The sequence below is a fragment of the Falco peregrinus genome, chromosome 10 (assembly GCF_023634155.1).
Source record: "Falco peregrinus isolate bFalPer1 chromosome 10, bFalPer1.pri, whole genome shotgun sequence".
Classification (NCBI taxonomy): Eukaryota; Metazoa; Chordata; class Aves; order Falconiformes; family Falconidae; genus Falco; species Falco peregrinus.
The window spans coordinates 14,222,836-14,234,410 of NC_073730.1; the positions used below are offsets into that span (position 1 = coordinate 14,222,836).

General features: G+C 39.5%; 1 protein-coding gene and 1 long non-coding RNA gene across 2 annotated transcripts in view; both read right to left on the reverse strand.

The window, feature by feature from the left end:
* Positions 1-9,560, reverse strand: part of LOC114012113 (loricrin-like) — a 29,506-nt gene extending 19,946 nt beyond the window's left edge. The window contains exons 1-17 of the mRNA XM_055815530.1: positions 9,412-9,560; positions 8,384-8,498; positions 8,138-8,173; positions 7,126-7,161; positions 6,407-6,436; positions 6,114-6,149; positions 5,723-5,764; positions 5,507-5,542; positions 5,061-5,102; positions 3,718-3,750; positions 2,250-2,270; positions 1,951-1,986; positions 1,792-1,833; positions 1,574-1,609; positions 1,415-1,453; positions 1,019-1,063; positions 364-393 (exon numbers count right to left, since the gene is read on the reverse strand). Coding sequence (XP_055671505.1) covers positions 364-393; positions 1,019-1,063; positions 1,415-1,453; positions 1,574-1,609; positions 1,792-1,833; positions 1,951-1,986; positions 2,250-2,270; positions 3,718-3,750; positions 5,061-5,102; positions 5,507-5,542; positions 5,723-5,764; positions 6,114-6,149; positions 6,407-6,436; positions 7,126-7,161; positions 8,138-8,173; positions 8,384-8,498; positions 9,412-9,560 — 804 coding nt within the window. The remainder of the gene's footprint in view (positions 1-363; positions 394-1,018; positions 1,064-1,414; positions 1,454-1,573; positions 1,610-1,791; positions 1,834-1,950; positions 1,987-2,249; positions 2,271-3,717; positions 3,751-5,060; positions 5,103-5,506; positions 5,543-5,722; positions 5,765-6,113; positions 6,150-6,406; positions 6,437-7,125; positions 7,162-8,137; positions 8,174-8,383; positions 8,499-9,411) is intronic.
* A 313-nt stretch (positions 9,561-9,873) lies between these two features.
* LOC129785220 (uncharacterized) lies at positions 9,874-11,563 on the reverse strand. The gene is made up of 3 exons (XR_008748901.1): positions 11,430-11,563; positions 10,418-10,453; positions 9,874-10,068 (listed from the first exon to the last, which is right to left on the reverse strand). It is a non-coding gene; the product is annotated as an uncharacterized LOC129785220 (long non-coding RNA).
* Between the last annotated feature and the right edge of the window lie 12 nt (positions 11,564-11,575).

Genomic DNA, 11,575 nt, shown 5'->3' on the forward strand with positions numbered 1-11,575 from the left:
TTACTTTACAATACTAGCATATACGTGAGTTAAAATTAGAACAATTAGAAAAAGCTTGTAGTGGCTGCATGCCTCACGTTCACAGATGGTTAACCACTCAGTCAAAGTGCATATACTACAAAAAAACTGTTAGTGTATGTTCTTACAAGTATTGTACATAATTGCTATCAATGATAGCAAATAATTGTGAAGCAGCCTTGAGAATGGCTAGAAGGGACTGAGTACAGAGAAATATAACATCAAATATGCCATTCTTTAATTAAGTTTTTGAAGGGTATTATAAAGCAATCATAGACTACAATTAGAGGCCAACAGGTCTAATGTAAGAATTTGAATACTCCTGAAGAAAAAAAAAGCACTTACCTGAGCACTGGCACTATAGGTAGTGTCATTCTGGAAAAGAATAAATTATTTCCTTCTTTAAGAATTATTTGAATACAATAAGCTTACAGAAACCTGATTTTTTCTGATACTGCATACAGACAGAATGTTGCTCACATTCTCCACAACCTTGCTTAAATTAGTTTGAAATCCTGCCATTCCAGTATGAAAAACATTATATATAGATATATAAACATTATAGATATTTATAACATTATAGCAATTTTTGATTGATAGAAACGTAACATGAAAAGCAGTGGAATAGCTGCCACTATCTCTTCTTTCTTTCATTGTATGTATTTAAAGCTTGTCTATGGGATTTATTTATTTATTTATCAATTACTGTAAAATGTGTCCTTAGATTTTAGGGAAAATCTTATGTTACTGCAAAGCTTACTGCAAAGCCACTGAAATCTTTTCATCAAGTTAAATACATTTAAGAGCACAAAAGTTATGTGTAACCTTTATATGATGATTTTCAGTAAGAAAACATGCAGTTGCTGAAACAGCTGTTAGTGTAGGAACTCAGCATGCTTTCTGGATCATTCTGCTCACAAGACTGCATCTAGCAGGGCAATATTTTCCAATCTACATGAAAAACGTTGTGATGAAAATATATTAGAGTGTGCATACTCACATCATCACAAGCATTGGGATTATCATCTGAGAAATCTTGTGAATCCTAGAAGGACATCAGATAACAGTTATTTCCTCACAAAAATGGATTGTTAAAATTACGCTTTGCTATCGTATTCTGCAAGACAGAATTCAGGCTCATGCAAAGAAAAAGGTGAGTTTAAAGTAAGACCTTTATAAGGAAAATAACCCAAATACATGGCTGCAATAGTTACTTGCAGGGAAAGTTCCATTCTTCAATAAAACAAAAAAAACCCCAAACCCAAACCCAAGAAAATCCAAAACAAAAAGAGCACAAAGCTATTATGTTTTATTACATATTTGAGAAAGATGATGCAGGGACTACAAAGATCAGCATAAAATAATATATAACTAGGAGAAAGGAAGGACTAGTTACCTGACTATCATAATAGCCATCTGAGGAAGACGATCCACCCTTTAAAACAAACCAACCAACCAAAATCAGATAAAATTAGGACAGAGAAAACGTGATTTTGAGCAAAGACTGAAGGTTAGATGAAGTGACGTACAAGTAGGGAATTAGAGCATTACTTACTTGACCACCACCATAGCCTTGTGAGAATGATCCATCCTATAAAACAAACAAATATAAATCTCACTTCAAAAGAAACTGTGATTTGGTTTGGGGGCTTTAAAGCTGGAATAAACAATTGCCTGGGATTCCTTTGAACAAATACAACTTTCTAGACATGTAGAAAACTTATCAGATATGATAAAAAAGGTTTTACCAAGAGAAAATCAAGGTCTACCTACCTGGCTGCTACCATAATTTTGTGAGGAAGATGATCCACCCTGCTAGCAAAAAAATATTAGAATTAATATTATGATATTTCAGACTGGATATTGATCGGTCATTGTGGAACCTAAATGAAGTAAAATCTCAGTGGGAGGAAATAATAATCTAGTACTTACTTGGCTGCCACCATAGCTTTGTGAGTATGATCCACTCTGCGAAAACAAAAAAGCAACAGTTACAATGCTCAAGAGTTGAATTTGATCAGAATCCACAGACCTAGCTTTACTAAGTTGCCAAGTTCTTTCTATGTACGTGAAATTTCAGGGCTGATAAAAATTATGTTCTAAGAGAAAGAGTTACAGGCTGGAGCTGGGGAGACTCTGCAAGTGTCTACACCGTAATGAGCAAGAAAAGTATACTCTAGATTAGAACTGCTTAAAAAGCTTTTACTGATGGATAATTAAGAGCTACTTACCTGACCACCCTGTGATCCATCCTGTAAATTAGACAAAAATTGTGATGCTTTAGACACTGTCTAGCTGTGGATTATTTTTAATGAAAGCTATGATACTTGCTTAGGAAGAGTAAGGAGCAGAGGCAGATATGCAATATAGAATTGATTTCTAACGTAGTAAGCACAGATTGCCAACAGTGCAAAGGTTAATACTGTACGAGACACAAGTCAAGGAACCACAAATATTTATCTTTAAGTAATGTTTAATACACAGATGAGTTTCATTCTGAACAGTCTCTATAGAAAGTATATCTTTTTTCTCCTGTAGAAAGCCTAATTTATACAAATGGAATGAAAAATTCCTCTGGTAGCTTTATTACGCAGAAAGCTGTGAGATACAGTAGCCTTGAGGAAAAGGTTTTAAATAAAGCACTCGGTATGTTTCAACAAGCCCTCCTTACAAAAGGAATGTAACTCCCCCAAGTGAAATCAGAAGAGACGTTTGTAGAAGTATTAAAGTCAAAAGTGCATAAGAACAGTGAAACCCTGAGCTATTGGAGTGGAGTATTTGCCTCTCACTAAAATGAAATTAAAAGTATTATCTTCCAATGTTCTAGCTTTTTTTAGAACAAAATTTAAGTGCTTCCTATAGTCTTAGAAGGAACTATCTCCTCTTCATAAAAAAAAATCTGAAAAGCTATTATAAAATAATTATATACGTATATCATATATTCTTTCAAGTTACTATAATATATTACATATGGCATATTGTATATACTATAGCAGATTATAATGATATAGCAACAACTATGTTGTTCGAATATTTATGAATATTGTATATATTTGTATTAATAGAACACAGTATTTGTTAATACAATGAATCTTTTTCTTGTGAAAAATCAGTAAAACTCAAGAGGTGTATGAACATTTTTAAAAAGGAGATCATCTAGTACTGTTCTCTTACTAATTTTTAACATTACAGAGATTGTTTCTTTAAACATAGCAGACATCTTTCGGTGGTTTTTAGAGTTCTGACACTGAAAAGTTGTAACAAATACAAATGTAGTTACCTATACTTCACTGCACAAACTGAATGAATTTTTAAGCCAGTCTGTTTCGGGAACTTCAAGTGGCAAGCAGTCCTAAAATATTTTCTGACTTTTCATGGGAAAAGTCCACAGACAGGCTGGTGAGATCCAGCCCTGATTTAAGCAGTTGAGAAGTTCTGCACCAGACTTTCTCTATCCAGAATCTAGCCTTAATATCCTATAGAGCTAGTCATTTCACAGACAAAATGCCAGGAAAAAGGGGGGAAAAAAGGACCACCAAACCCTTGTGATGCTCTTGTGTGTAGGAAGATAGCAAGTTGGAATCTTATAATTGGTAAGATTACATGGATTTGCAGTCTATGAATCTGAAGTTGGTACTAGTTGAGTTAGTAGGAAAACTAATCTTAGATGCACCTTAAAATTGGAGGAAGGACATTTACCTGGTGGCAAGGATTGCTATCATATGAAACACCCTGTTAAAAAACACAAACAAACCAAAAGGTAAATGCCCAAGTTTTCATTTTCTGGCAGTAATTAGCTTTCTTAAAATTTCTTACATGAGAATGAATGTAACATAAGTCAACATAACACTTTACAGAAGTTGAGTTTAATTTTATTTAACCTTTTAAGTTTGTGCCTTCACCCTCTGCCGCTCCTATACTCACAAGCACCAAGACATGCACACAGATGATCAAAGCAGGACTACTTGTGTGCTACATGGAAAGTGAGGTAGGCTGGCAATTGATATCTTTCTGTATCATCCTAGTTCTTCTCGATTCAAAAAGATGACTTTTTTTTTTGGGTGTGGGTTTTTGGTGGTTGATGGGGTTTTTTTGTTGGTTGGTGGTTGGTTTTTTTTGACAGTCCTTTTAGTAGTCAACAGTTACTGTTGTGTGAAAATCTACCTCAGAATCTTGCTAGATTCAGCCATCATACATCTTAGGCAAGGCTGCTGCCCAATGCCTTTCATTTCCCTGTTTTGGGTATATTTATTGGCTACATCCAGTCTTCATGATGGGATAACAGGATGAGAAACTTTACGCACAATGCGTTCTACCCTGGTTGTCATGCTGTCATTATTAGAGCACAGGTCTTCTGTTGATAAGTCAACCTGTGACACAGGTTGTAGCAACACATTCTTCAGTGTTTATCAGTTTCACTGCTGGTAACCGTGTCCTTGTTGTACTGCTTCTTATGATGTTTTCATGCATTTCCATTCATACTTAGTTTATACCAATCCTAATATTTCTGCTAAGTACTTCTGCTAAAATTTTTTGTAATTATACTTCTCTTTCATTCTTGTCGCTTCCACCTGTATATTAATTTGAACATAGGTCTACTGTCATGGTCTCATTCATGATCCTTTCACCTGGGATCTCATCATTGAGGACACCACCTTTACACCATTGTAGGCATACATAAGTTGAAATGGAACCAGGATGAAAACCTACAAATCTAACTATTCCATAGAAGCCACTCTCTGATCCTACCACTTTCTATAGGAACTAAATGGAGCAACATCTGTAAATCACTCCCAACCAAAGATTTTATCTGTTTACTGAGTAGACAGATGAATCACTGCTGCTGTGTGTAACACTACATGGGAGAAGCCACTTCAGTTTTGTTGCAATGGCAAACAATATCAGTCTTTCTAGATCATACCATGTAACAAAGAAAACAAAAGATTCCAAATCACAAACATTATACACTTATTGAAAAATATGTTACTACTACAAAGAAAGCTGGGACTGATTTTCAAATAGTTTGGATAAAGAGGACTTACTTGTCCACAACCACTACTGCCACCTGAATAAGCAGATCCACCCTGCTGAAGAAAGAAAAAAAAAAAAAAAAGAGACTATCTCAGTAATCCAAGTATTACTTTACTCCATATTAAATACAGAACTAAATTTTGAAAGGCTTTTGGCTGCCTGACTGCTTAAAATTCAGAAGATCAGGTACATAATACAAAATAGTTCACAAGAAAAATCACAGTATGTTGAATATTATAGTACATCAAAAAGCTGACACCTACATGCACTCCTATCTGTGTGGGAAAGAGATGCTTCAGTGAGCATGTTGTTCCCAGATCCATATAACAAAAAGTTCACCACTTTTCTAATGAGAACTTTACTGTACTATTTGAAGAAACAAACCACAAGATTCTCAATACATGTACGGAAACATCACGCACATGTTGTATCCTAAAAGTAATTGACTGATGCTTACCTGGCCATACGAACTGCCACCTTGAGGTTGGTAGCCCTGTAAGAAAGGCAAGAAGCAATTTGTAAACTAAGCAAGATTGTCCTATTCTCAGCAAAAGCCACGAAGCAAATTGAGACACAGAATACTAAAGGAAACATCACTTTGAAAAATCTGCCAGTCGTGCCAGTCACAGAGGGATCAGCAAAGAAGTGCCTACAGAACATCCAGTTTGCTTACCTGGCCATAAGAAGTGCTGCTGCCCGAGTAACCTGGCCCACCCTAAGACAAGGACACCGTTTGGTTACTTCCCTTTTGTAAGGGATCCAGCCTGCCCTTAGGAAAAGCAAGCAGCTACCTCCTAGAGCTATGCAGGGCTGTATAAAGAGGCAGACTTCCCCCTGGCCCTCGTGATGATGCTGACAGCAATGATTTCACATTGCTGAGATTCCAGATAAATAAGTAGTACGTGGGCAAATTTTGAGTGTGAGAACGCACACTTTCAGAGAAAGTGTCCTTTAAAGTTGAAATTCAGAGATTCTGAGGGAGTGATGGCTAGGTGTTTTTGCAGTGCCATGGCGCTCCGCTTTCTCAAATGCTGTATTCTGACTGGTGACTGGCTGATGCTTACCTGGCTATAGGAACTGCCACCTTGAGGCTGGTAGCCCTATAGGAAAGGCAAGAAGTCATTTGTAAACTAAGCTGTAGCCTCAGCTCAACCGCAACAGAAATGCCCATTTGCACTAGAAGTTCCTCTGAACTATGTTCTTTTTCCGTCATGGCAATTCAGTGGTACAAACCAAAAATCAAGGACCACTCAACACCACCAAAGAGGAAAAGAAAAATAAACCCCAACCCGCATAGTCCATTTACAAGGCAGGCCCCTACCAAAAAGCTCAATACATTTCAGCAGGAAAGTCTCACCTGGCCATAGGACTGGCTGACTTGGGAACCCTTGAAAAAAAAATAAATAGAAGGTAATTTCCATCTTGACAAGGAGGCTTCTCTAAAGAGTATAATGTTTATGGAGCTACAGCTGCACAAGGGTTTCTCACAAAGGCTCTTCCTGAGCCAAAGGACACAGAGCAGTATGCTAGCATCTGTGCAGCAGGCTGTCCTACTCTCAGCAAAAGCCACGAAGCAAATTGAGACACAGAATACTAAAGGAAACATCACTTTGAAAAATCTGCCAGTCGTGCCAGTCACAGAGGGATCAGCAAAGAAGTGCCTACAGAACATCCAGTTTGCTTACCTGGCCATAAGAAGTGCTGCTGCCCGAGTAACCTGGCCCACCCTAAGACAAGGACACCGTTTGGTTACTTCCCTTTTGTAAGGGATCCAGCCTGCCCTTAGGAAAAGCAAGCAGCTACCTCCTAGAGCTATGCAGGGCTGTATAAAGAGGCAGACTTCCCCCTGGCCCTCGTGATGATGCTGACAGCAATGATTTCACATTGCTGAGATTCCAGATAAATAAGTAGTACGTGGGCAAATTTTGAGTGTGAGAAAGCACACTTTCAGAGAAAGTGTCCTTTAAAGTTGAAATTCGGAGATACTGAAGGAGTGACGGCTAAGTGTTTTTGCAGTGCCATGGCGCTCCGCTTTCTCAAATGCTGTATTCTGACTGGTGACTGGCTGATGCTTACCTGGCTATAGGAACTGCCACCTTGAGGCTGGTAGCCCTGTAGGAAAGGCAAGAAGTCATTTGTAAACTAAGCTGTAGCCTCAGCTCAACCGCAACAGAAATGCCCATTTGCACTAGAAGTTCCTCTGAACTATGTTCTTTTTCCGTCATGGCAATTCAGTGGTACAAACCAAAAATCAAGGACCACTCAACACCACCAAAGAGGAAAAGAAAAATAAACCCCAACCCGCATAGTCCATTTACAAGGCAGGCCCCTACCAAAAAGCTCAATACATTTCAGCAGGAAAGTCTCACCTGGCCATAGGACTGGCTGACTTGGGAACCCATGAAAAAAAAATAAATAGAAGGTAATTTCCATCTTGACAAGGAGGCTTCTCTAAAGAGCATAATGTTTATGGAGCTACAGCTGCACAAGGGTTTCTCACAAAGGCTCTTCCTGAGCCAAAGGACACAGAGCAGTATGCTAGCATCTGTGCAGCAGGCTGTCCTACTCTCAGCAAAAGCCACGAAGCAAATTGAGACACAGAATACTAAAGGAAACATCACTTTGAAAAATCTGCCAGTCGTGCCAGTCACAGAGGGATCAGCAAAGAAGTGCCTACAGAACATCCAGTTTGCTTACCTGGCCATAAGAAGTGCTGCTGCCCGAGTAACCTGGCCCACCCTAAGACAAGGACACCGTTTGGTTACTTCCCTTTTGTAAGGGATCCAGCCTGCCCTTAGGAAAAGCAAGCAGCTACCTCCTAGAGCTATGCAGGGCTGTATAAAGAGGCAGACTTCCCCCTGGCCCTCGTGATGATGCTGACAGCAATGATTTCACATTGCTGAGATTCCAGATAAATAAGTAGTACGTGGGCAAATTTTGAGTGTGAGAACGCACACTTTCAGAGAAAGTGTCCTTTAAAGTTGAAATTCAGAGATTCTGAGGGAGTGATGGCTAGGTGTTTTTGCAGTGCCATGGCGCTCCGCTTTCTCAAATGCTGTATTCTGACTGGTGACTGGCTGATGCTTACCTGGCTATAGGAACTGCCACCTTGAGGCTGGTAGCCCTGTATAGAAAGAAATTATTGATTCATAATTATTATATTTATGAAGCAGATTTCTCTCTCATGTTTGTTTCTTTGTGGGGAAAAATCCCCTAGAATAAGAGAAACAACGTGCACACTGCTGTTTATCTAGAATTATTTTAATATTTCTTATTCTGGATGAATATCTGATCAGACTGTATTTATCAAACAACAATCATATTCTAGTTTTACAGCCATCTCAGAGAGGACTCTAGCCTTATAAAGGTTTTCCAGGACACTGAAGGAATGCAAGATTTCCTTATGGGTTTCTTTTGCCTGCTGTTTCTCAGACACCGGGCTTAGATGGCTAAAGGTAGATGAACACTAAATTCCTGTATTTGTAATTTTGGTGGGCCCCAGTTGCACAATTTCCTTCCTCTGAGGGAAAATAAATGTGAAAAATTATTTGTAAAAATTGAGTTTTAAAAAAAATATAGATTCATAAAATGGAAACAAACAATGCAATTAAAAATAGCAGGCCAAATGAATTATTCACGGGTGCCAGTATGTCCTGAAAATCTATCAGTAATATAAAGTTACTGTGGGTAACTATGAGGTGCTGATGCCATCTGCCTTCAATATAATGACAAAAAATAGCAGATGTTTCATATACATGCAGACCTGTGCCACAGCTGCGTGGTACAGTTATGAAGACAGGGATTACCAAAAAGGATTGGAACTATCTAGTCTATTTCTGCTATTTGACAAAGATTCTGACAAAATTCATAGCTATCTTACAGCTGCTTTTATTCACATAAAAACTGTAAAGGGAGGTAAACATTCATCAGTTGCAGGCTGTAAGACCAAAACTTCCTGCAGCTGAGGACCTGACTCAATATTATTTATTCCTTGAAATTGTTTCTCTGTATTGAGATCAAACGAGACAGTGAAGAACTGACTAGAAATATGTCTTGTGCCATGTAAATCAATTGGTACAGGAATAGCACCAAATAGACTATCTGTATGATAAATTTTTAAGTTGCATACCCATGGAAAAGATTAAGTAGTAACAGGAAACTATTCTGCCTGCACATACCAATTAAAAACACACCTGTCATTTTCACAACTAAAGTTTTGAAATTGATTTAGTTTACTATTTCTTTTTAAAGAACTCAACAGAAACTTAAAAAAGTAATTATAAAAACTGCTGCAATTTACAGTGCCATGGCACTCTGCTTTCTCAAATGCTGTATTCTGACTGGTGACGGGCTGATGCTTACCTGGCTATAGGAACTGCCACCTTGAGGCTGGTAGCCCTGTAGGAAAGGCAAGAAGTCATTTGTAAACTAAGCTGTAGCCTCAGCTCAACCGCAACAGAAATGCCCATTTGCACTAGAAGTTCCTCTGAACTATGTTCTTTTTCCGTCATGGCAATTCAGTGGTACAAACCAAAAATCAAGGACCACTCAACACCACCAAGAAGGAAAAGAAAAATAAACCCCAACCCGCATAGTCCATTTACAAGGCAGGCCCCTACCAAAAAGCTCAATACATTTCAGCAGGAAAGTCTCACCTGGCCATAGGACTGGCTGACTTGGGAACCCTTGAAAAAAATAGAAGGTAATTTCCATCTTGACAAGGAGGCTTCTCTAAAGAGTATAATGTTTATGGAGCTACAGCTGCACAAGGGTTTCTCACAAAGGCTCTTCCTGAGCCAAAGGACACAGAGCAGTATGCTAGCATCTGTGCAGCAGGCTGTCCTACTCTCAGCAAAAGCCACGAAGCAAATTGAGACACAGAATACTAAAGGAAACATCACTTTGAAAAATCTGCCAGTCGTGCCAGTCACAGAGGGATCAGCAAAGAAGTGCCTACAGAACATCCAGTTTGCTTACCTGGCCATAAGAAGTGCTGCTGCCCGAGTAACCTGGCCCACCCTAAGACAAGGACACCGTTTGGTTACTTCCCTTTTGTAAGGGATCCAGCCTGCCCTTAGGAAAAGCAAGCAGCTACCTCCTAGAGCTATGCAGGGCTGTATAAAGAGGCAGACTTCCCCGTGGCCCTCGTGATGATGCTGACAGCAATGATTTCACATTGCTGAGATTCCAGATAAATAAGTAGTACGTGGGCAAATTTTGAGTGTGAGAAAGCACACTTTCAGAGAAAGTGTCCTTTAAAGTTGAAATTCAGAGATTCTGAGGGAGTGATGGCTAAGTGTTTTTGCAGTGCCATGGCGCTCCGCTTTCTCAAATGCTGTATTCTGACTGGTGACTGGCTGATGCTTACCTGGCTATAGGAACTGCCACCTTGAGGCTGGTAGCCCTGTAGGAAAGGCAAGAAGTCATTTGTAAACTAAGCTGTAGCCTCAGCTCAACCGCAACAGAAATGCCCATTTGCACTAGAAGTTCCTCTGAACTATGTTCTTTTTCCGTCATGGCAATTCAGTGGTACAAACCAAAAATCAAGGACCACTCAACACCACCAAAGAGGAAAAGAAAAATAAACCCCAACCCGCATAGTCCATTTACAAGGCAGGCCCCTACCAAAAAGCTCAATACATTTCAGCAGGAAAGTCTCACCTGGCCATAGGACTGGCTGACTTGGGAACCCATGAAAAAAAAATAAATAGAAGGTAATTTCCATCTTGACAAGGAGGCTTCTCTAAAGAGCATAATGTTTATGGAGCTACAGCTGCACAAGGGTTTCTCACAAAGGCTCTTCCTGAGCCAAAGGACACAGAGCAGTATGCTAGCATCTGTGCAGCAGGCTGTCCTACTCTCAGCAAAAGCCACGAAGCAAATTGAGACACAGAATACTAAAGGAAACATCACTTTGAAAAATCTGCCAGTCGTGCCAGTCACAGAGGGATCAGCAAAGAAGTGCCTACAGAACATCCAGTTTGCTTACCTGGCCATAAGAAGTGCTGCTGCCCGAGTAACCTGGCCCACCCTAAGACAAGGACACCGTTTGGTTACTTCCCTTTTGTAAGGGATCCAGCCTGCCCTTAGGAAAAGCAAGCAGCTACCTCCTAGAGCTATGCAGGGCTGTATAAAGAGGCAGACTTCCCCGTGGCCCTCGTGATGATGCTGACAGCAATGATTTCACATTGCTGAGATTCCAGATAAATAAGTAGTACGTGGGCAAATTTTGAGTGTGAGAACGCACACTTTCAGAGAAAGTGTCCTTTAAAGTTGAAATTCAGAGATTCTGAGGGAGTGATGGCTAGGTGTTTTTGCAGTGCCATGGCGCTCCGCTTTCTCAAATGCTGTATTCTGACTGGTGACTGGCTGATGCTTACCTGGCTATAGGAACTGCCACCTTGAGGCTGGTAGCCCTGTAGGAAAGGCAAGAAGTCATTTGTAAACTAAGCTGTAGCCTCAGCTCAACCGCAACAGAAATGCCCATTTGCACTAGAAGTTCCTCTGAACTATGTTCTTTTTCCGT